General features: G+C 42.9%; 1 protein-coding gene across 2 annotated transcripts; it reads right to left on the bottom strand.

The window, feature by feature from the left end:
* Positions 1-8: 8 nt before the first annotated feature.
* Positions 9-20,681, bottom strand: RAB3GAP1 (RAB3 GTPase activating protein catalytic subunit 1). Of its 2 annotated transcripts, XM_066323151.1 has the most exons (24): positions 20,612-20,681; positions 20,452-20,507; positions 19,456-19,531; positions 18,104-18,236; positions 17,805-17,883; positions 17,024-17,143; positions 16,200-16,365; positions 16,000-16,099; positions 13,641-13,722; positions 13,101-13,169; positions 12,425-12,498; positions 11,636-11,728; positions 10,966-11,135; positions 10,547-10,645; positions 10,066-10,238; positions 9,209-9,263; positions 8,565-8,918; positions 7,324-7,461; positions 5,846-6,073; positions 5,295-5,391; positions 5,103-5,206; positions 4,878-4,993; positions 3,856-3,958; positions 9-1,071 (listed from the first exon to the last, which is right to left on the bottom strand). In XM_066323151.1, exons 1-24 carry the CDS (start codon positions 20,627-20,629, stop codon positions 835-837), a joined length of 2,940 nt encoding a protein of 979 aa, XP_066179248.1. In that variant the 5' UTR covers positions 20,630-20,681; the 3' UTR covers positions 9-834. The 2 variants fall into 2 exon arrangements, 1 of the variants encoding a protein (XP_066179248.1); XR_010744031.1 differs by lacking the exons at positions 9-1,071; positions 3,856-3,958 and having other exon boundaries at positions 4,905-4,993; positions 5,308-5,391.
* Between the last annotated feature and the right edge of the window lie 681 nt (positions 20,682-21,362).

The following is a 21,362-nucleotide window of genomic DNA, read 5'->3' as shown; positions in this document are numbered from 1 at the left end:
GGCAATACTGAAAGCCAACAGTACATTTATATTTATTGAGTAATGTCCACAATACTGTAGCTGTTTGTACATTTGTAAAGTAGTGCTGATCTTCTGCTGATTCTTATTCACACAGATGAAGGTCACTGTAAAGCAACATTGGCACGTGTGGGGTGAGGGGCCAGAGGTGACAGAGCTGTCCCCTCCTCTCCCATCGATGACAGGGACTGCAGGCAAATAGCCTCGGAGAACACCAGTGAGCTGCTCACAGTGAAACAAACACCTTCGGGGTGTCCTTTCCATCCAGCTTTGGCCCTGGCACACAGGGAAGGATATAAAGTATCCCAACCCCTCAGTGCTCCACTGCAGGCTGTCAGTCAGACTCACTGTCCACTTAGTTCAATCTGGGACACGTGATGAAATCTGGACAACCAGGAGAGCTTAGCACGAACTAGAGAATTAACTGTACACTTTAAATAAAAATAAGGATATTTCAGAAGCACTTGAAACAGTGATTAACCAAAAAATACTGGGCTCTGTGATTATGATTAGTAATAAATATAAATTACTTAATGTTTATATATATCAATTTAAGTAGACTAACGTCACTTGATAAAGTCTGATCCTGAAGTGTAAAGCAGCACATTCTGCATGAATTTCAACATGAATATTTGCACACAGCCCCTTCAGGTCCGTAATTAAGCTAATGCAAGGAAAGGAAAATATGCTCCCTTTGGACAGAGAGTTAGAAACCACTCCTGAAGCCGTTCCAAACCTCGGCGATGAGTTGCTCCAGTCCTAGTCCCGGGAGGCAGCTCCGGCTGCAGCTCCCCGCCCGCACCGCGAGTGCCGCCGTCAGAAGAAGGTGGTGTCCGCCGAGAAGGCGCCGGCCAGGCGGAAATCCTCGCGGGTCAGCACGCTGTACATGCGCTGCGGCAGCGCCTTGGAGTAGGGCGCGGGCCGGGGCACCGAGGCGCGCAGGATCACCTCCCGGCCCGTGGGCGGCGGGAACTCGGACTGCAGCCCCTGCCTGCGCTCCTCCTGAGAGCCCGAGCGCCGCAGCTCCTCCTCCAGCGGCGCCGCGGCGGGCACCTGCGACAGAGCACAGCGACAGTGACAGCGCGGGCTGCTCCGAACACTGCCCTTCGGGAAACTCTTCTCAGAGGAAGGACAGAAATGGGGAACGCATCAAGAGGTTTTATGTGTACGCGGAGCAAAGCACTAATGGGATGCTAGGAAATCAAGCGAACTAACCAGATGGAAGAACCCTCGTGTAATGGTGAAGCTCTGCCTAGCTGAAATTTGTGACGTCTGGCAGTGTGAAGCAAGGGCTGTGACTGGGGGAAATGGCCCCTTCTCAGACAGGGTGCTCTCCTCAGCTCCCTGCAGCTACAGGAGGCCATGGCAGCCTCCACTTCAAAATCCTCAGTGCCACTACTGCAGTCCTGACAGTGACCTGCCTTCCAGACTCCAACACTACTGCAGGATGGGCTTTTCCTGGCCAGAGAGCCTTGCTGACATGGGAGAGCCAGTGAGACTCTGCACCATCCCAGCGGCTGCTCATTGCCTCACTGCTCAGCAGCAACACTGATGCCAGGACACTGGAAGGGCTGGCATGGCCAGTAAACATCCCCTAGTTACATATACCTGTGGATAACACACCCACACCAATACCCTAATAGGGCCCTTCCATGTGCAACTCCACACTGGCACCAGCACTGAGGTGTGGCAGAAGCCACTGGCTGCCCCTCGTGGTCCCCTTGGTGCTGCCCCTCTGCTCCCAGCCCTCTCCCAGGAGGGGACCCAGCCCTGCTCGGCTCTGCAGGCTGGGCCACAGAACCCACCAGGGACAAGTGACACGTGGTCCCACAAAAACAGCTCCAGGAAACAGAGAGGATCGTCCCTGTGCTACACTTTGCACAGTTACCCTGCTTCTTTCCCAGGTATCTGTGTCCAAAAAGTCCCGTAGCTTCAGGAAGCACTAGTGTTGGGAATGCAGCATCCAGCTAATTGTTCATCACCACCTCCCCCCAAAACATCAACAATCAAACAGTTGTGGCAACAAAGACTATAAAGGCATGGCCAGATATTTCAGCATCAGAAAACATCAATACTCACTTGAAGAAATGTTTCTTGTTTGGTTGGGTTTTTTAATTTTGAGAGGTTGTTTTTAGTTTGCCTTTTTTTTTTTTTTTTTTTTTAAAGCATTTTCTCTCTCTTTTCACTATGCATAATTAGGCTCTAAAAATAAAGCATGAGTGCAGAAAAACCATTCTGGAAACACAAAGTTACTTTTATGCTCAACATGTGAACGCCAGTACAAACTAAATCTGAGTGCTGCACTACATCTACCAGAAGGTTCAGCTCTATGCAGAGAAGATGAGAGGGAAAGGAGGGACAAAGTCGGTTACCTCATCAGAAGATTCAGTCAGCTTGGAAAGGGATGAGAAAAGAATCAGTGATGAAAGACAGAAACAAAGGCAAGTCAGAGGTGACTCACAAGAGGTTAGGAGGAGACTGTAGGTTTAAGAGACATCATGCACTCCAAGAACATGCAGTGGCTAACAGAATTTCCCTGAGAAAACTCAAGAACAGAACACATTATACACAGCTCAGAGAGGAGTCCAGGTTCAAAAGGTAAGGAACAAGAACTCATTTAATTTCTATTTGCCAAACAGCTCTCTACTGAAATAACTCTTGTCAGGTTAAACACAAAGTGGGGTTTATATCAAGTTAGTTCCTGTCCCACTAAGAAACTTTAATTAACACTGACCAGCTACTAGTGGGAAATACCTGTAACCCTGCTTTAGTTAGTGGTGTTTCAAAACAAAACCCTAGAAATTTGCACACATCCTAAGGGTAGAAACTTACTCAGGTTTAAAAACACACTGCCCCTCTTAGAGAGGCAAGTGCATATGTGTGCATCACTTACAGGGCACAGTCCTGGGCCTTACAGGGGAGTCTGCAAAGGTGGCTGGTTGGCAGGTTCAGGATTGCCAACACATTTTCCCTAGAGACTGGAAGAATAAAAGAAGCGTCCTGATTTTCATTCCTCAGAATAACCATGGTCTGTTTTCAGAATGGTCCTTTTTATGCTGAGTTGCAAAATACAAATTATTACAAAAGCATTGATCCCTTTCAAGTGTTTAACACCCAATCACAACGTTTTTTCCAGCAATTATTTCCAAATGGGATTTTAGGCTACCTTGTTATTACCACTGCAGTTAAATTGGAGTTAGAAAATCTGATGCTATGAACAGGTGTAATTCTGATAGAAACTGAAGGCTGACTGCAGTCCATGAGGTTTGGAAATCAATACTTTGAAGCAAATTATTCCAAAGACTGCTTAAGAGGAAAAGGCAACATTTATATCAGTATCAGCAAGAGAAGGGTCTCCAGAAAATAGATGCAACACTGGCAATAGGTAAACTGAATGCAGAAACTGAAAACTGAAACTTCTAAGCATGCTGGTTTCCACAGAAGAAATCTCGAGTATTCCAAGCATAAGCCTCAGTTTAAGAAGTTACTCCTTCTAAAATATATATGACCTGTTTCTCTGCATTCCTCTGTGAAACAATCAACACTTGACCTTGCTGTGATAAGCCAGAAATTTGTCTTGCCTCAAAAGCATTACTGATGTTACCATTTGCAGTACATAAAGCATTACTGACACCTCTATCTACCCAGCTGGCTTCAACTGTTGACATCCCAGCTCCCTCACTCTTCTTTGGTCTTGCAAGGTTCTGTTACTGCCAAAATCATGTTGAACATCACAGAAAACACCTCAAGCACATTTATGACAATACATGCAGATATGCAGACAAAATCCCCTGCCTCATTCTGGTTAAATCAGAAGTGTCTGCAGCTTTCTCTTACCCTCTGAGCATTCACAAACAGCTTGTGAATGATGCTGCCAGCAGGTCCTCTTCCTGCACCAACAACTGGCACTTCTGGCTGCTCCAGGAGACTGTTCACAAACCTGAAGGAACAAATGATTGAAAAGGAAAAAGGAATGGTTAATCCCTGGCCTGATGCAGTGTGCTGACCTAAAGGAGCTGTTTCCTGTGCCAAGGCCTTCACCACGCATCATTTGCTCAGGGGGAGAGGACTGGCAGATTCTCTTGGTTCTCTGTTTTTAAATTTTAAGGAAAAGCTTCTTGTCTTGGTTACCTAAGAATGAAAGCCAGGCTCCTAAAGCAGTGGTGTAAAAACAACAGGAAAGCCTCCATGGCGTTGGCCATGCAGAAGTATTCACAATGTGACAACTTTCTTTAGCACACAGACATTGCTTTGGTCAGACATCACACCTCAACATGTACTGCACAAATGTCTTCTCTCTCTACCTGCACAGCAGCAAGAAGTTAACTTGGGTTTTGTAACATATTAGTCATCTTGAGCAGCAGTAAATAATCTGACAGCAGGTAGTGATGCAAGGGAACTTTCCTTGTCACTTCCCATTCAGAGCTGCCCAGTGATGTTTCACATCAGCAAGGAGACAAGAATAAGAAAACTGTGGAAGGGGCTATTTCATTCCATTATATTTATAAAAAATACTAAATTTCTAGTCCTAATTTTACTGCTTTGATAACAGAGCTCATCAAATATACCTTTTATGTACACGCAAAAAAAGAAGTTAGTCCCCAGTACTGTCAAGATGAAACCAAATTCTATTAAAAAAACCTGAATCAAATGTCTCCAAAGAGATGCTTAATTGGAGGAGCACTGAGGGTACCCACACACATCATCTCTAGACAGTCTAGTGACAGGGATACCCAAATATGATTCCTAAGTATTTCTTTATTGTCACCATTGTCCTAAGTTTTGAAAGTACAAACAAGGGCATCAGAGGAAAAACAAAATGAAGTGAAGAATAAGAATTTAAAAAAAAAACCAATCACCTTTGTAGATCTTCTCTCTCCTCTTCATTTTCACATTTCTCTACCCCAAATTTTGCTTTGAGAGACCTTGCCCTGGCAATGATGGCTTCCACACTCATAATCTGAGCGATGATTTCCTGCAAGAGTTTAATAAAAGAGTAAATTTAAAAGATGTTCTTTTAATATTGCCATGAACAGTGTGCAAGTCTATCAGGTTTTCGGCCTCAATCACTACAAAAGCCTTACTTCCAACTTCTTGTCCTCTGGACTGGGAAAACGTAGCACTATGCTGGAATGGGATATTATCTGCTTAATAATCTTCTTAACTGAAGAGATATCTTCTACTGCTTCTATTTTAAGGAAGAAACAAAGTTGTAATTACTGACTGCATCACTGTTCCCCCCTAAATATCTTAATAATTTATTAAACATTATTTACCTTCCTCTTTTACCTTGAGTACAGCTGCATGGATGATGCAAGGCAGGAGATGCCTTGCAAGGTCAGCTGGTTTCTGAACTGCAAGGTAATGAAGCACCTGCAACATTAGAAAATGTAATACTTTAGTGATCAAAACTACTTCCCAAAGATAAGGTTACACAGGAAAGATAAATTCACAAGAATGGAACATCACTGTGAGACAGGACTTGAGAGGCAGTTTTACACTAATCCTCCCAACAGGTTAGAACAAAACTAGAAATAACTGCATTTGGAAACTAAACTATTCCTAGTATTTATGCTGATAAATATTTAATTTACTAATAATTCAAAGAAATACCTAAGTAACACTGGGTACTTTTAGGTACTTCAAAAACCCTCCAGTACAGCAGCAGGAATTTCCAATCAACCCACTAAGCCATGCATGAAACAGTTCAGTAGCTCTGAGGGCACAGTGCAAGGAGCTGTCAGTGTTTTAACACTGAAGGCAGGCAGGCAGGAAGGGCTGCAGGGAGCATCACAGCCCAGACTGGCACCAGCCCCAGAGCTTTCACCTTCTCAGCCTCCCTGGTGTCATCAAAAAGCCTCTTCTGTCTCCGTGCTGGCACTGGCTTTGCTGTCTCCCAGGCCTCCACCCACATGTTGCTGGGAATCTTCATCCGCGCGCTCAGCTCGCCCCTGATGACTTTATTGCCCTTCTCATCCACCACCTCCTCCTCGATGTAGTCCCGAGGCGAGTACCACCTCACAAAATCCTCCAGACAACAGCCAGGGTTAGCTGCCTGCAGGGAGGAGAGGACAGAACACGTGTTCCTGAAAAATCCTATAAAAGCATGACAGCCTGGGTAAGGAGGGCAATATGGTTTAGTGGGTTGAGATCAGAATAAGAGACAAAACTCAGGAAATTCTTCTGCCCACAGCCAACAAACTGTACACTAGGTCAGAGGGAATAAAGCATAAACCAAGACAATGGCAAGGGGTAAAACCCACATCGGCAGCAACAACAAAAGAAATCACCTTCTCATCTGTATGCACATTCATTAAATTCATCAGTTATTTCAGGCAAGCTCAAAATTATACTGTTATGATTCTACCTGGCACCTGCCACATGCAAGAAGTAGGAATTTTCACTAAGCTTATCCCATTAAAGACTAAAGGAATCAGTTGTCTGCCTAAGTATGCTTTCAGCACTGATTTTCTATCTTTTAATGTTCCAATGACAAAATTCACCATTTCTTCCTCTTTTTAAAAAAATCTTCCCCCAACAAAAATAACTTCACTTTTCATAGATGCAATATCACCACAATTAGCTACATCTACAGGTCCAGAACACACAAGGAATCCCAGTTTCCCATCAGATGTACCAATGAAGTACCAACGTACTTGTGCTTCAAATCACAGTTCTCTATTTTAACTTTGAGGTTTTAGATTACTTGCACCATATAAATAAAGCTTCTACATATATCTAATATGCCATGACTCACTGTGAATAAACTGATTACTGTTTTATTATAAATACTCTAACTGTACAGCACGTGATATCCTTTTACCATAAACACTGCAATAATTAAAAAGATATATATATATATGGCTATTGCATTACAGAATCTCAAGTCTTTTTAGTGTTGAGCTCCTATGATGACAGCAGTGGATGTGCTCTTAGCTCCCTCTGCAGAGCTCAGACAAGAAAGGAAACCCAAAACCACAGTTAGTCCAATCCTAACCTGATGAATGAGTGGCTGTTTTAATTCAGAATTATCAATTTTATGTCTGATGTGTCTCTTCCCTTCCCACAGACATTGTGTAAATTTACTGGGATATTACAGCATAACAGATAACATCCTTATAGAGTCTGAAATGTGCAAAGAATTTTCCCCAAAATAAAAATTTTTTATTTTCCACTTGAAACTAACTGGAAACCGTTTTATGGAGAAAAACAACTCGGAAACCTTCAGAAGCGTCCAAGAGAAGCAAGAGGGGCAGTTTAACTAAGAAGAAAGCATGTAACTGCACGGCAGCTGCAGCAGCCCACCTTGAAGGACTCCATGTCGGAGAGCAGGCAGGCGCTCTGCATGCGCGCCCGCAGGTGCGCGCCCTCTGCCGACGTGCCCAGCTTGGCCAGCACCTCCGACTGCTCCTCCAGCAGGTCCTCGGTCATGGGCGCCGGCTCCTGCGGGAAACACACACACACGGCCCCTCCAGCTGCCTCTGCGCCTCCGCAAACCCAGCCCGGACACAGCCAGGACACGCAGGAGAGCTCCCGCTCGCCACAAGTTCATTCTGCTCCCTTTGTGCTCAAAGGAAATTATCACAGCTCTCTACTGATTAAACATTTCAGCCTCAAGTTGTGTATCTGAAGGTGACACTAACAAAGAAACTAAACAGCAAATAACCTGTGACTGAGGTAACAATGTAAGGATATATTGCTGAAATGCCAAAGTCCAAATGAAATCCAGGAAGTGTGTGACTGGTACGATTTTGCTGAGAAGGATGAAAATCTACCCAGAGCAAAGCAGAATTTTTGCTGTTGATACTGTCAGCACATAATTAACTGAGAACAGTTTGCCTGACTATTCTCTGCTCTCGTATTTTACCTAAGCAAATCAACATTAATTAGAAATAATTTTTCTCAGGAGAATGAAAACCACTGTATTCTTCAGGCATGGCTGATTTCAAACTACTTTCTGTGACAGCACCACTTCCTATTTCATCCCTGTCACTGCAGGAAAGCCTGTTGATGTCAAGTAACATTTCTAGTTGTTTGATGATAAACTTGCTTTAGGGAATGGCACCAAACCTAATGACTGTGGGCTTTTTAGATGTGAGCTGAGAAATTATAAAAAAACCAAATACAGCAGCAAAACTGACACATTACTGTGCAAATTCAGGCAGAAATCTCTGTGGTGCAAGAACCACAGCAATTCTTACTTTATATAAAAGAAAGTAAGGAGGGGATGGGAGATGCCTCAAGAACTGGAAATAAAAAGAACCCCAAATTTAAAGTAAGCAAGGAAGTTTAATTCTTGTTTACAAATATTGTTTGAAGTGAAATTTAGTAGGGACACTCACTCTAAAATAAAACAAAGAGTGTGTGAGATTAACAGCCTCATTAAGTTATAAAGATTAAAAACAAGGTCCTAGGTCAAAAACGCTCAGCAATTTTAACAACAGACAAGGCTGTAACCTGCAAACTACTGGCAGTTTCTCAGTCCCAGGTATGAGCCACGTTCTGTGTATTCTACTGCACATCTGGCTCAGCTCCTGCTCCCTCACCTGTGTTATTGGAACATAGAGAGGCTCCCCTGGATGCAGCAGCATCAGTTTTCCATGTGGATGCAAGCGACCTTCTGGTTTTAAGTTGACTGACTCTTTTGCTCCTTTCTTGCCATTTTCCTGTCCATTTCCTTTAAGATCTTCTGTGTCACTGAGACATTCGAAAAATTCCTCTTCACTGTCACTCCATGATTCCCAAGACTTGCCAAATTCTTTTTCCTTGTCAGGGTTGTCTCCAGAGTGGTCTCCTCCTTTGGCACCATCACCAGAAGCACCACCAGGGGAACGATCAGACATGCTCCCCCTTTTCCCCTCATCTCTTGCTTTCTTCCTTTCAATGCAACAATTTAGCATCTAATTTAACAAGTTAAAGGAACAACAACAAAAAAATTATTCAGCAATTATTTCCCTTATGGAGACAACCCTACATAAAAACTTGTAGAGCCACTGAAAAGGTCTTACAATTCTAAAAGACAACAATTCCACTGAACTTGCTGTAACAAAATTTTTCTCAAGAAATTAATTCCACAACCCAAAACCACAAGCACAACTAAATCTACAAACACAACACATTTAGCTAAGAATTGCTATAATTTTGACAGTTTCCTTAGGAGAAAAATCACTCTTAAATTTAGGATATTTACCTGAAGTTTCTGATGCAGTAAACAACATCTCAGATCTGGAGAGCCATTAGCTAATCTAACAAAAGGCAGAAGTGTAACCATTATCGATTACAAAGTTGATTCTTTCACACACATGTGGTCTTAATTCACATGAAACCTAAAACAGGGACAAATACCCACACAGAACCCAGCCCCATCATTTCAACTACACAGCTCTTCTGTTGTCTCAGTGACAAGCTCAGAATTTAAATTATGTGTATTTCCCAGAGGTCATTTCAGGAGCTCAGAGATCACTCACACTGCTGTGGAACACCCTGCATTTCCTGGTCAGCTTTCCAATTGGAAGTTGAAAAGGTAACTGCTTTCAAACAGGAATTAACCATCTTTGTACTTTTAAAAGTGCAATGATACAGTGGAGTCATTGCTATACATTTCAGCTTCTATTTCATCACTAGTGAAACCATTTCAAAGTACAAACTAGTGATTAAATGGCCAGTCCATCACATTAGCAAAAAACTCCAAACCCCAACCAAAATATATGAAAAGGCCATTGCACCAGCAGAACCTTGGAACAGCTCCCTTGGAAGAGAAGTGAAACTACACCATAGGAAGTTTTTTTCCCACCCTCATTCACACAGTGGAGTGAATATCTAAACTGAGCTTCCCCAGGCATTTTTAAGTTTTCAAAGGAGGGCACAGATGCTTTTCCTACTCCCTGCCCTTTCTTGCATTAAGGAAGTTGGGTAAAAAAAAAACAGAGATAGCATTTGAAATTAAAAAAACCCAAAACGGTGTGTTTTAAAGTCAGAGTGAGCCCACTCAGTTCCTGGAACAATGAACATTTTCTATGACCAAGGAGCAACAACAACAAGTCTTACCCTGGAATAAGGTAGTTGTTCTCCCATCTGTAACGCATTTCCAGCACAAACTCTTGCCAAAGATGTGCCACTCCTTTGACCCCGCCATGGTAGAAGTTTATCATACAAAGACATAAAGCTAACTTATATGTCAGACTGTCAGATGGAGCAGACTTAAACTGACTGAAGAGATTCTAGGGAAGAAATAAAAGAAAGCAAAAAATACAGAAACAACGGCATTGTTTTCCAAAACCATGTGATCTTTCCTGTTTGTCAGTGTAAGAGGCTAAGCAACATTTTAAGCTTAGAAGATACCAAAAACTACAGTCTTTGGAAGAAAGAATTAGAAGGAAACAGAAATCATCACTGTTTCTGCCTAGAGATTCTACAAAGGTAAATTCCTCTTCCAAAAGCTAAGTATTACAAGATGTAGGGCAAGCACAGCAAAGTCTGTATAAACACACTCAAAATTGTGTTCTCTCTTGTGTCACTCAAAACTTACATAATCTTCATTCTCTGGAGGAGGATTGTTTCCTGCTGAAGTGCTGGCTCTGCTTTCAAATACTTCTGCAAGTTTGTCAGCAGCATCAGGAAATAAGAACTTGAAGAAAAGAAAATAACCCTCCATCAGTATGGTTTTCCTGCCTTTCCCACTTTCTTCACAAAGCTATCGCTGCCTTCATACCAGCAGTCCCTATAATTAAAACTGTTAGCAGAGTTCAGAGATCAGTTTTAGCCCACTTAGAGTGGGCTTACACAGACTTGTAACAACTTGGGCTGTTCCAAGAAGCTGATAAATGCAACTCAAATACTGGAACTGACATCAGGTATCTTTAAACCTGCCACAGGCTCCAAACCAAACGCATCAGTGTGTGAAGTCCATGTGCTCTCTGAATCCATGTGCAGGCACAGCTCACTCACCAGGAGAATGGTGTTCAGCACATCATTGTTCAGAGGACACTCATCCACACCTCTGTGCTTGCGGATCTTTTTCTTGGCACTGTGAACCATGTTTGTGACTGACAGTTTGGGGATTGGCACCGGTGCTGGCTCCGTGAGCTTCGACAGCGCGTGGCTGATATCAGCCACCTCTAGCAAATAAAATAAAAAACAGTTAGGGCAAAATTAAAACCCCCCAAACACTAGAACATGTCGCTTCAAAAGTTCACCTGTCTTCATCAGCCTGTTTACCTTGTATTGATATTTAACCCCTTGTGACCCAGAGCTACACCTCTGCTGGCAGGTTCTATGCCTGATACTCACTGCTCTTAGCAAATACAAACAGCAGAAGAAATCTGATGTGTCCTATAACCAACTCTTGTACATTCTAGTCATATTTTAAGCTTTTATACTCCTGCAAAAAGAAACAGCCACAACCATAACAGAGGCAATTGTCCCTCTGGGACTCCAGCAGCTAAACTTGTCTAGAATTCATGAGAAATTTCCCCATGAAGCTCTGGCCAGAAAATTCCCAGGAGTATTACAGAAAATGAGCAAAAGCTATAAATACCAGTCAAGGTAAGAGTACAGGGAGGGTAAACTGACACAAAACAAATACAAATAACACAAATCAACTGGACTTCAGTTTTACCTTTTCCTTCCTCATCAAATGCAGACCTTCCAAGTATCTCATCCGTTGACTCCTTCCGACGGCAAAGCTTGAAGAACTCAGTAAGGAAGTCACCTGTAAGAGGAACAAAGCTCCTGAACTCAGCCAAAAATCTCACTGAACAACGAGCCAACACTTCAAATTATACCCCAAGGACAGTATTTTTATCTTTTCTTCTGAAAGAACATCTGATAACTAGTTCTGAAGCACAAATATCTTAAACCACATAATTAAAGCTCAGGTAAATGCACCCCCAGGCAGCTCTTGGCCATCTCTCCAGAGCACAGCTCTGTCTGCAGTTTAATTCACCCAAAGCAAGACAAAACCTGGCAAGTTTTGAAGCCCTTTTCCCCACAAGCCTAAAGACAAGGACAGACAGAGGAGTACAGCTATCCAGAAGTATTAATCCTCCCTGTCAGACAGGTTGGTTGAACTAAGGGGATGGATACATGCAAAACACACTTAATAAAATGGGAAGATTCTACGAAATCTGAGAAATTTTCCAGAGAAAATTCTTATTCCCTGGAACCTGGTGAAATAAGGGACCAGGTTTGAATATCACCACAGACACAGAATGGACTACAACAGGAACTTATGTATTTGCAAAGCTTGTTTTCTTGAAAAAGAAGCCCAAAATACCGTTCACTCAAAAAAATAAGGGGAGTGAGCAAACAGAAGCCATCAGGTAACCAACAATTCAACTCTAACTTCATAACTTAGTAGTTTTAGTTTAAAAGCTGTAAGAGAAGACAGGAAATTCTGGTATCTTACCCAAGAGACACTGAGGGTTATCTGCTTTTCTAACTCTCACAGACCATTGAGGTGCTTGAAGTGGATCCAGGTCACTTGGGGGAAAAAATTATGAAGGAAATAAAAAAAAAAGAAAAGAAAAGAAAAAAAGAAAAAAGAAAACCAAATGCTACTGTAAGTATAGGAAAGATGAGTATCAAATTCTCAATAAATGTCATGTCATAACCAGCAAGGTCACCACATTACATAGGAGAACATGACAAACACTGCAATGCAAGCAAGAGTCCCTATTCTCATGTATGTGCATGACAGGAACAACAAACACTTCCTCCTCTTTAGCAGAAAACCTGGATGACAGTTTTTGGGAGAGGGATATCAAGCAGGGAATTCCTTTTACCTTCCATGCTTCACTATCATCTTTTCCAGGAAATACGTGACACACAAAACTGTCAAGTCTAACATGAGAATTCAAAACCAGGGGTTTGTGTTCTGTTGAGATTACAACACAGTAATATTTTCTCACAGAAATGCATTTCAAAAGGTGTTTTCCCGAATTAGATGTTCCATCAGCTGACATTAGCATTACTCGAAATGGGTTCTTTTTCACATGCAAAGCCACACAGTGTTTGAGGTGACACTAAAATGCAGCAGTGAGCAAAAAAAGGACACTTATTTGTAACTCAGACAAGACACTTACGAATAAACATCGTTGTCGACAATTATCCCTTCTGCCAGGTGAGGCCACGTTGTAGCTAAATGCAGCTCACTGAAACAAAACAAGATTTCAGTCTTTCAATGACAGCAGAAAGTCCTCCCTCCAGCACAGTTCATGTTTTGAAAGGTATTTGTGATCGTTCATATTTGTCTCCCTCTATGTGCTTTGTTCTCCATTAACTTTCCTCACTGCATACATGAGAGCAAGTTCAAGGCTTGAACAAAGCACATAATTTTTAACGTTTATCTTGAGATATATTTCAAGATAATAATTTCAGAAATAATGCTGCAAAAGCTTACAGTAAAAACTGTATGAGCTTCAACTCTGAGTATCATCAGACAATTTCACAAATGGTCTTATTTGCTATCCAACCATTGCCCTTCACAGATGTTTCTGGTGTTCTTGAATAATTAAGTGTCTGTTGGACATGCTAAGTGGCAGATAGGCAAAGCTAAAATTTGAAATAACACACCTTGAAGTCCCCCATGAAGGAAGCTATAAAACAGTTTTCTGAACTCTTACCTAATAGGATCTTCACAGGCACCAAATGGTAACTTCCCAAATTCCAGGCCTCCAACTTCTCCCCCAACCAGAGCATCTATATCTGGAGAAAAACCAGCACATTTTCCATAAAGAATCTGTGGAACCTTTGAAGCAGCATTATCACCTTCATTTCACTGCAAAGACTTGCAGGATGACCAGAGAAGAGCTGAGCAGTTACAGTGACTGAGGCAGGAGAACACAATCCTAACACAGAGTCAAAGCAATTGCTTCCAACAGGACCTGGGAAGTAACCATGGAACAGGACATCCAAAGGGACAGATAAAATTCCTGTAATTCGTGTTGAGGGAAGGTTACTCCCTTCATGCAGGCCATGATGAGAGCTATAAAGACAGCCCTGAAGATTCAGTGCTGGCACAGGAATAGACACAGAAGGGCCATAAAAACACTTGGGCAGGAAATCAGTTCCAAGCAGAAAAGGAAGATTCTGAAAAAGCAACTCTGCAGAGTGAAGAAACTACTTTTAAAAGTTAACAATTTTATCAAAAGAGGACTTAATCAAATGATCTTGGGGGTTCCCCGTAGTCCCAGGTACTTAGAGATGCCTCCCTAGCACCCTCAGGCACTTCCCATATTATAGCCTTCAAATACATAAATCAAAACCAGACAGCCTCCACTGAATAAAAATTAAAATGGGTAATAATACTAATGTGTTGTAATGCCATTAGAATAATGCTGTTACAGCATCTGATCTGCAATTTTATCTGCATCTGGCAAACTGTTTACAAACAAAACAAGTGAGGTATTAACACAGATAAAGTATCTGGATAACTTTATTACACAATTTCTTCTGCAGAGAAGATAAAAGACATTTAAATTCTTTGGTTTTATTAGAGAAGAGCTAATTAAGTGATGGTATGTAAGTTACAGAGAACATAAAACCACAAGTGTATGTAGCAATAGCAGTAAAACTGATGCTGTCCATCTCCCATTTCTGCAACATACTTTTTGGCTCCCTCATAACCACAATACTACTACTAAAGGAGTGGAAGTTATTCAAACTGCTCCAATCAAGAATGATACAACTCATCCACGAGAAACCTGAGACCCTGACCTAGTGAATAACTACAGCAAGTCAGAGAGAATACAGAAAATAGATTTTGTGTCTGCAGAAACAATAAAAAGATAAAATCTGTGGAATTCATTTCCCAAGTTTTTCAGGTAAACTTGGTTAACCACTGACTTTCTCTCTCTAATAAGCAAGACTCTCTTTAATCATATATTCAACATACATTCCTTAGCTACAGAGTACAGAATCAACCTCACTGCACACTTCTACAAAATGCAGAATTTTGATTAGTATACTTCTTTCAAGCAAAGGAAAGCCAAACAATTAGATAACCAAGGCCACGTGAGTTCTGTCTCTCCAAATGTACCCTAAATACCTCAAGCTTGTTATGTAAAACTGCTACCAAGTCAAGAAAAGAACTTGGGCATTTTAACTGTTCCACCACCTTGTACCTAAAACATCACATCTCTAATAAAATGGATGTTAAAGAGGAACTAATATCTGTTTTTCCTACGGGTTTATTTACCTTCGAGATGTTTATCATTTATTTTCTGCTATTACCTATATAGAAATAAGTCTATTAAAAACAATTCCTTAATACTCAAGGAAGACAGTGCCACCATCAAGCAACAATATGAGAGATCATTTTGAGAGTACCAAACGAGTTACTATCTCTGTTTCTCTTAAACAGCATCACTATGGCATAAACGTATCAAGCCTGCTCTATATACTTTACATTTAAGACTATATATTATTTCTCCCCTTCATGCAAAGCTACTACAAAAGACTTGTTTAGAAATTCCTCCTGCATTAAATTCAGTACTGTGTCAACAATTACAAAAATCCAAATCTTTACCTCAAGTGAGGTCCATATAGTATTTTCTGCTTTTCCCACTGTTAATACTTAAATAGTGAAGTATGGAAAAAAGATACTTTATGGAAAAAATTGACAAAAGTTCCCACTAAGTACCAGCATCTCCTAGAATCTGAATCTAAACACTTCCCTAAGAAATTCAGGGCAGAATTCTTCACAGTCACCTTTTTCATTCCACATAGATACCACCATTTTAGAAACACTCCTGTATTTTCAAATGCTGACTAACCCACGCTTCCAAAACCCCTGTCCCAGCCATGAGCTACAACCTGAGAGCAGCTTTGGCTGGCTGGCCCATCATACAGAGTGGGACTGGACTGAAGCCTTTCCTAGAAAACAGAAAATGCTTGAATTCTTCTGGCAAGACAGACAAATATTTCCTTTAGCATTGACTGGTTGTCTGAGAACAAGTTATTCTGAGCACACAAGTCTCCTACCTGGTGGCTGCTGTGGCCAGAAGTACTGCTGGCAGTCCTGGAGCACAAAGGTAAGCCGAATAGCTATGTTTACTGGAGGCAGGGGCGTTAAAGGGCAGCCCTTCAAAACATCAGAGAACAAATTCCATGTAAAGAGTAAATCCTCTCCAGCACTCTCTGGGCTGAACACAACCGACCTGTAGCATCGGCTTCACACTTACAATCTTGGTTTTGAAGATGTCCAGCAGCCCTGAGAGGTGTGTGTACTGGCTGGGCACCTTGCGCAGGTGAACCATCTCGAAGTCGGTGCGCACGCCCGGGCCCTGGCACTCCCCGACGTACATCCGCCGCCACTTGTGGTGGATCTGCACAAACAGTGGCACCTGACTGCAAAACACCAAGGCTGCAGATCACTGAACTGTCCTGCTGTCCTGTGGGCTCTACAACTGGCTGAACGTTCCAGCATAATTTCAACAACATTTCATCCTTTCATCAACATACAGCACAAACAGAACAGATGGCTGGGGATACAAGCATCATAAAGTCACCCTAGAACATTAATACGTTTTCTCTTAGACTAACACACTTTGAAACACTTCATAGGAATCACAGAAAAACACTTTTAATGTCATTATTAAACAGAATGCAAAAAAAAATTGCCATGCCATAATCACAGCCCTCTCCATGACTGCACTTAGCTCATTTTCAGTCCATGTAATTTTTGAGGAAGATTAAGAAGTTACTGTTACTACACATAGGGAAGAAATCCTCTGGCAAAAATTATGCCTTATCAATTACCAATTATTCCAACAGCTTATAGCAGCTTTTAAAAGCTTTTAAGGTTCTTAAATAATAATGAAAATAAACAAAACATCTATTCAATCTTTATACACAAGAATAATTTTTAACCCTTCTCTAACAACATTACAGTGCAAATACAAAAAACTTTTAATATATTTTGTTAACATTTTAATACATTTTCCTCACAAATGCAGTATGCTGGAGTTTTACCTGGACATGTAAAAAGGTTTATGCTTTCACCTACCAGCCAGTGTTGCCCAGTGCAATGGAAATGGAACTCAGCAAGAGGTTGCACTTGGATTCACTAACAACAGCATCATTATTTGCAGCTGGAGCAATGACCACAAACTCACGTAAGCCGTACCTGGAGAAAGAGAAAACAGCACATTTCCAGTCTCTGGCAAGCAGCTGAAACGTGATTTAAAAAAAGAATATTGTTACCTGGAGAACCTAATTGTCACCAACAGATTGTGGAATCTGTTAATTTGATGAAAGTACCTCTTTATTTTTAGAGAGGTCAAGAACTGAGTGGGCATGGAGTGCTGCAGATCCTGGAATCACAAACTACCTGAGCTTAACAGCATTCCAACACTGTGATGTGTTTGACTGGGAGGACTTCCAGGGCTAACACTCCTGAGGTTTTCTGGTTTATGTATTAATGACTGAAACTATCAATATATAAAACCTATCTCTAGGAGCAATGCTATTATATGCTCAAGATTTGCATTACTAGGAATATAGCTGTTGTTTCTTAAGGTGGTGCAGCTTTCCTTTTTAAGAATGTACCTGAATATTACATATATAAAAGCTTGGTTAATATATGAAATTAAGACAAGTATTTGGGGGGGAAAAAAAAACAAAGCACACTATGGTAGGCTTTTTTTGCACTCTTTTCTTGTGTCTAGTACAAAGAATCATTTTACTTAAGCTTTAACTTCTAATTGAAAAAACAAATATACAACTGATCATGCCAGATCTCTATAGCTACACTCATTTGCAGTAGGGATGAGGGGCAGCACACATACCATCTCACCAGACAGTGGGCTCGAGGAGGAAAGTCATTGTTCATGCACAGCAAGTCCTGCATTGGCAGAGGAAGGGCATCTGTGACAAAATTGACACATAATCAATGTATCATCGTATCAATCCAGCCTTGTTTTAGCACTGTGTGAATGCAAAGCAAACTAAAAGCAGAAATGTCAGATCAAACTCATCAGATCTCAGAGAATCCCACACCGGTGCAGATCAGCACACTGTGGACTCCACATTCTGACACTGTCTTTTGTCATTATCCTTACAGCTATGGAAGGGAACTGTCAGGTACCTTCTCCCTGCTCTTCTTTCCCGTCTTTGTCACTGGGTTCTTGTACAAGATAATGGTGGGTAACTGAGAATTTGAAGTCTGCAAACGAAATTTCATCTGATTTCTCTTCCCATGTTCCTGTGGTAAATATACCCTGCATATAAAAAAAAGAAGACATTATCTCATAAATTTAGGTTAACATTCATTAGTCTTTAAAAGTATATTGCCTATGTGACCAATAATGTTTATACATGTTTTTCTACCTCTCAGCATGATGTAATTTCAAAGAGCAATTCTTAAAGCTCTTCATTACAAAGGTAGCTGGCTGCTAAAATCCATGTTGCCAATAATCACGTTCATTCAAAAAACCAAGTATCATCTTGCAGTCTCTGAACTACAAGATAATAAAGATTTGCATCCTCCCATATGCAACTGCACATCTGAATATATGCACCCTCAACTTTGCCCAGAAACAGAAGTTTCCCACCTGGGATTTTATCTATACCTAAACCATTCTGTGCAAATATTACCTTGATATTTACTTTCAGCAACAAATTACTATTTTTATCTATAGCTTACAGAACTTCTGTAAGGATAATTAATTACTTAACAAAAATACAGCATGGGAATGTATAAGAAAATCAGCCCCACTGCTCCTACTAAAAGCCACTTGGAAAATCCTTTGATCTTAAAGGGTGTTAAGAAGAGAGCTCTGGCCTAGAAAAGAAGACATGCAGGAATACAGAGACAGCTAAGGTGCAGTTCATTAGATAACATAAGTTTTTATTCCAAATACTCTGTACCTGACTGGAATGAAAAGCAGTAAGATTCCTCTGGAAACACAGCAGCCAGTCCATACAAACCAGCTGAGTTTATCTGCATCACTATGCAGAAGAGCTCAGCAATTTCCTCTGCATTTCACAGGACTGAGAAAGCATCACAAAGGCTCTAATTAGACTCCCAAAAAAATCTCTCCCATCTATGGAGCACACTGAGTCACAAGCAGCACTGTGCAAACCTCAGCCATAAGTTCACTAGGTGTGAGAAAAGCACAAGGGAGGACAAAAGGACTCCTTAAGTATTTAGAGCAGCTTCCAGCATGTTCCCAGATTCAAACTGAGAATTTTTAAAAAATCACTAAGCCCTACACGAAGATCCATCTTTGTCAGGGAAACAGCCTGTTTGGCAAATGGCCCACCAATGAATTTACAGCAATTGTTTGTCAAATTGACACTTCTACAAGTGAAATTCCCCAATAAAGTCATTATCTGCCACACCTAAGAAAACAGCAATAACTGAAATACACATGTGCACTATTGTATTATTAATTAGCAATTCAAATTCTACAGGAAAATTCAGAAGCAGTCACTGACCTTATCTAGAGGTTTGCCTGAAGAAATCCCAATAAGTTTCCAGTCATTCAATACTTCTTCTATTTTTGAAATAAATCTATTAGGAAGGGAAAAAGCATTAATATCTGCTGAACACTAAATTTATATTATAATTCAGCCACCTAAAAGCAGGTAGCATGTTGTTCTACTATTGAATTCCTTAGAAAAGCCCAACAAACAAACAAACACCACAACGAGTATCACAGTAAAGTCAGACCAACTGCTTCCTTGTATACAAAACAGTCTTCCTATGCTTACATTTTACATGACAGTTGCTTTTAGCTGTGAGCATCTTTTGACTGTTTTAAGAATCTCACCTTTTTATTTATCTCGTACTGCAGCACGTAACATTTAACTCCTGTTTCATTGTTCACAGATAAGTGTTTAAGACAAAAATTACGCTAAATTCAGATTTAAAGCGCAGCATTTGAAATCTTGTCTCCCGTCATAAGCACTATCACTATTGGAAAAAGCATTTTAAAAACGACACATTCATAATGCAAGAGCGTTCTTCACCTAAAATTCCTTCGTACGTTGTTCTACTAACTTTTAAAGGCTTCAGCTGTGAGACGGCTGTCTTAACAATCAGACAGCTACTTAGAAAACACATAAGCCTTCTAAACGTATATTCTAATCCCTTGCAAACAGGTATTAAACCAGACCTTTCACTAAGCTCGGAAACAGCACTAGCGCCTCTTAAGCCGCTCCTCGGCCGCGGCCTGAGCCTAACGCGGAACAGCCGGGGAAAGGCTCCGGGGAAAGGCTCCGGGGACAGGCTCCGGGGACAGGCTCCGGGGAAAGGCTCCGGGGACAGGCTCCGGGGACAGGCTCCGGGGACAGGCTCCGGGGACAGGCTCCGGGGACAGGCTCCGGGAGCTCCCGGCCGGAGGGAACAGTGCGGCCGTGCCCACCAGGAGCGGCCGGGCCGGGCTCGCCGGAGCCCCCGCGTCACCCAGTGAGGGGCGCGGCAGCACCTACCTCTCCCACTCGGAGGCGGTGGTGAAGTCCGTGATCTCGAACACCTCCGACTCGGGCTGCGGGGAGAGAGCGGGAGAGGCGGTGAGCGGAGAGAGGTGGGGGAGACAGCGGGAGAGTCGGGGAACAGGGAGAGAGCGGGAGGAGCGGGACAGAGACTCACTTCGCTGTCCGCCGCCATCTTGCGCCGCCGCCGGCCCCCAGCGGCGGAGACTGCCGGGAACGCGCTGAGGGCGGCGCTGCTCAGAGCCCGGACCGCCCTCACGGCCCCTGCACTCCCTGACGGCCCGGGCTGTGCCCGCCGTGCGCCGCTCCTGCGCTCCCTCACCGTGTGCCGCCCCTGCGCTCCCTCACGGCCCGGCTTCTGCCCGCCGTGTGCCGCTCCTGCGCTCCCTCACGGCCCGGGCTGTGCCCGCCGTGTGCCGCTCCTGCGCTCCCTCACGGCCCGGGCTCTCCTCACCGTGTGCCGCTCCTGCGCTCCCTCACCGTGTGCCGCTCCTGCGCTCCCTCACCGTGTGCCGCTCCTGCGCTCCCTCACGGCCCGGGTTGTGCCCGCCGTGTGCCGCTCCTGCGCTCCCTCACCGTGTGCCGCTCCTGCGCTCCCTCACGGCCCGGGTTGTGCCCGCCGTGTGCCGCTCCTGCGCTCCCTCACCGTGTGCCGCTCCTGCGCTCCCTCACGGCCCGGGTTGTGCCCGCCGTGTGCCGCTCCTGCGCTCCCTCACCGTGTGCTGCTCCTGCGCTCCCTCACGGCCCGGGCTCTCCTCACCGTGTGCCGCTCCTGCGCTCCCTCACCGTGTGCCGCTCCTGCGCTCCCTCACGGCCCGGGCTGTGCCCACCGTGTGCCGCCCCTGCGCTCCCTCACGGCCCCGTTTTTCCTCACAGTACATCCATCCTGGGCTCCCTCGCAGTCCGTC

Source organism: Sylvia atricapilla, chromosome 7 (genome assembly GCF_009819655.1).
Source record: "Sylvia atricapilla isolate bSylAtr1 chromosome 7, bSylAtr1.pri, whole genome shotgun sequence".
NCBI lineage: Eukaryota > Metazoa > Chordata > Aves > Passeriformes > Sylviidae > Sylvia > Sylvia atricapilla.
Note: the sequence above shows the minus strand (reverse complement) of the source record. Positions and strands in the feature narration are given on the sequence as shown.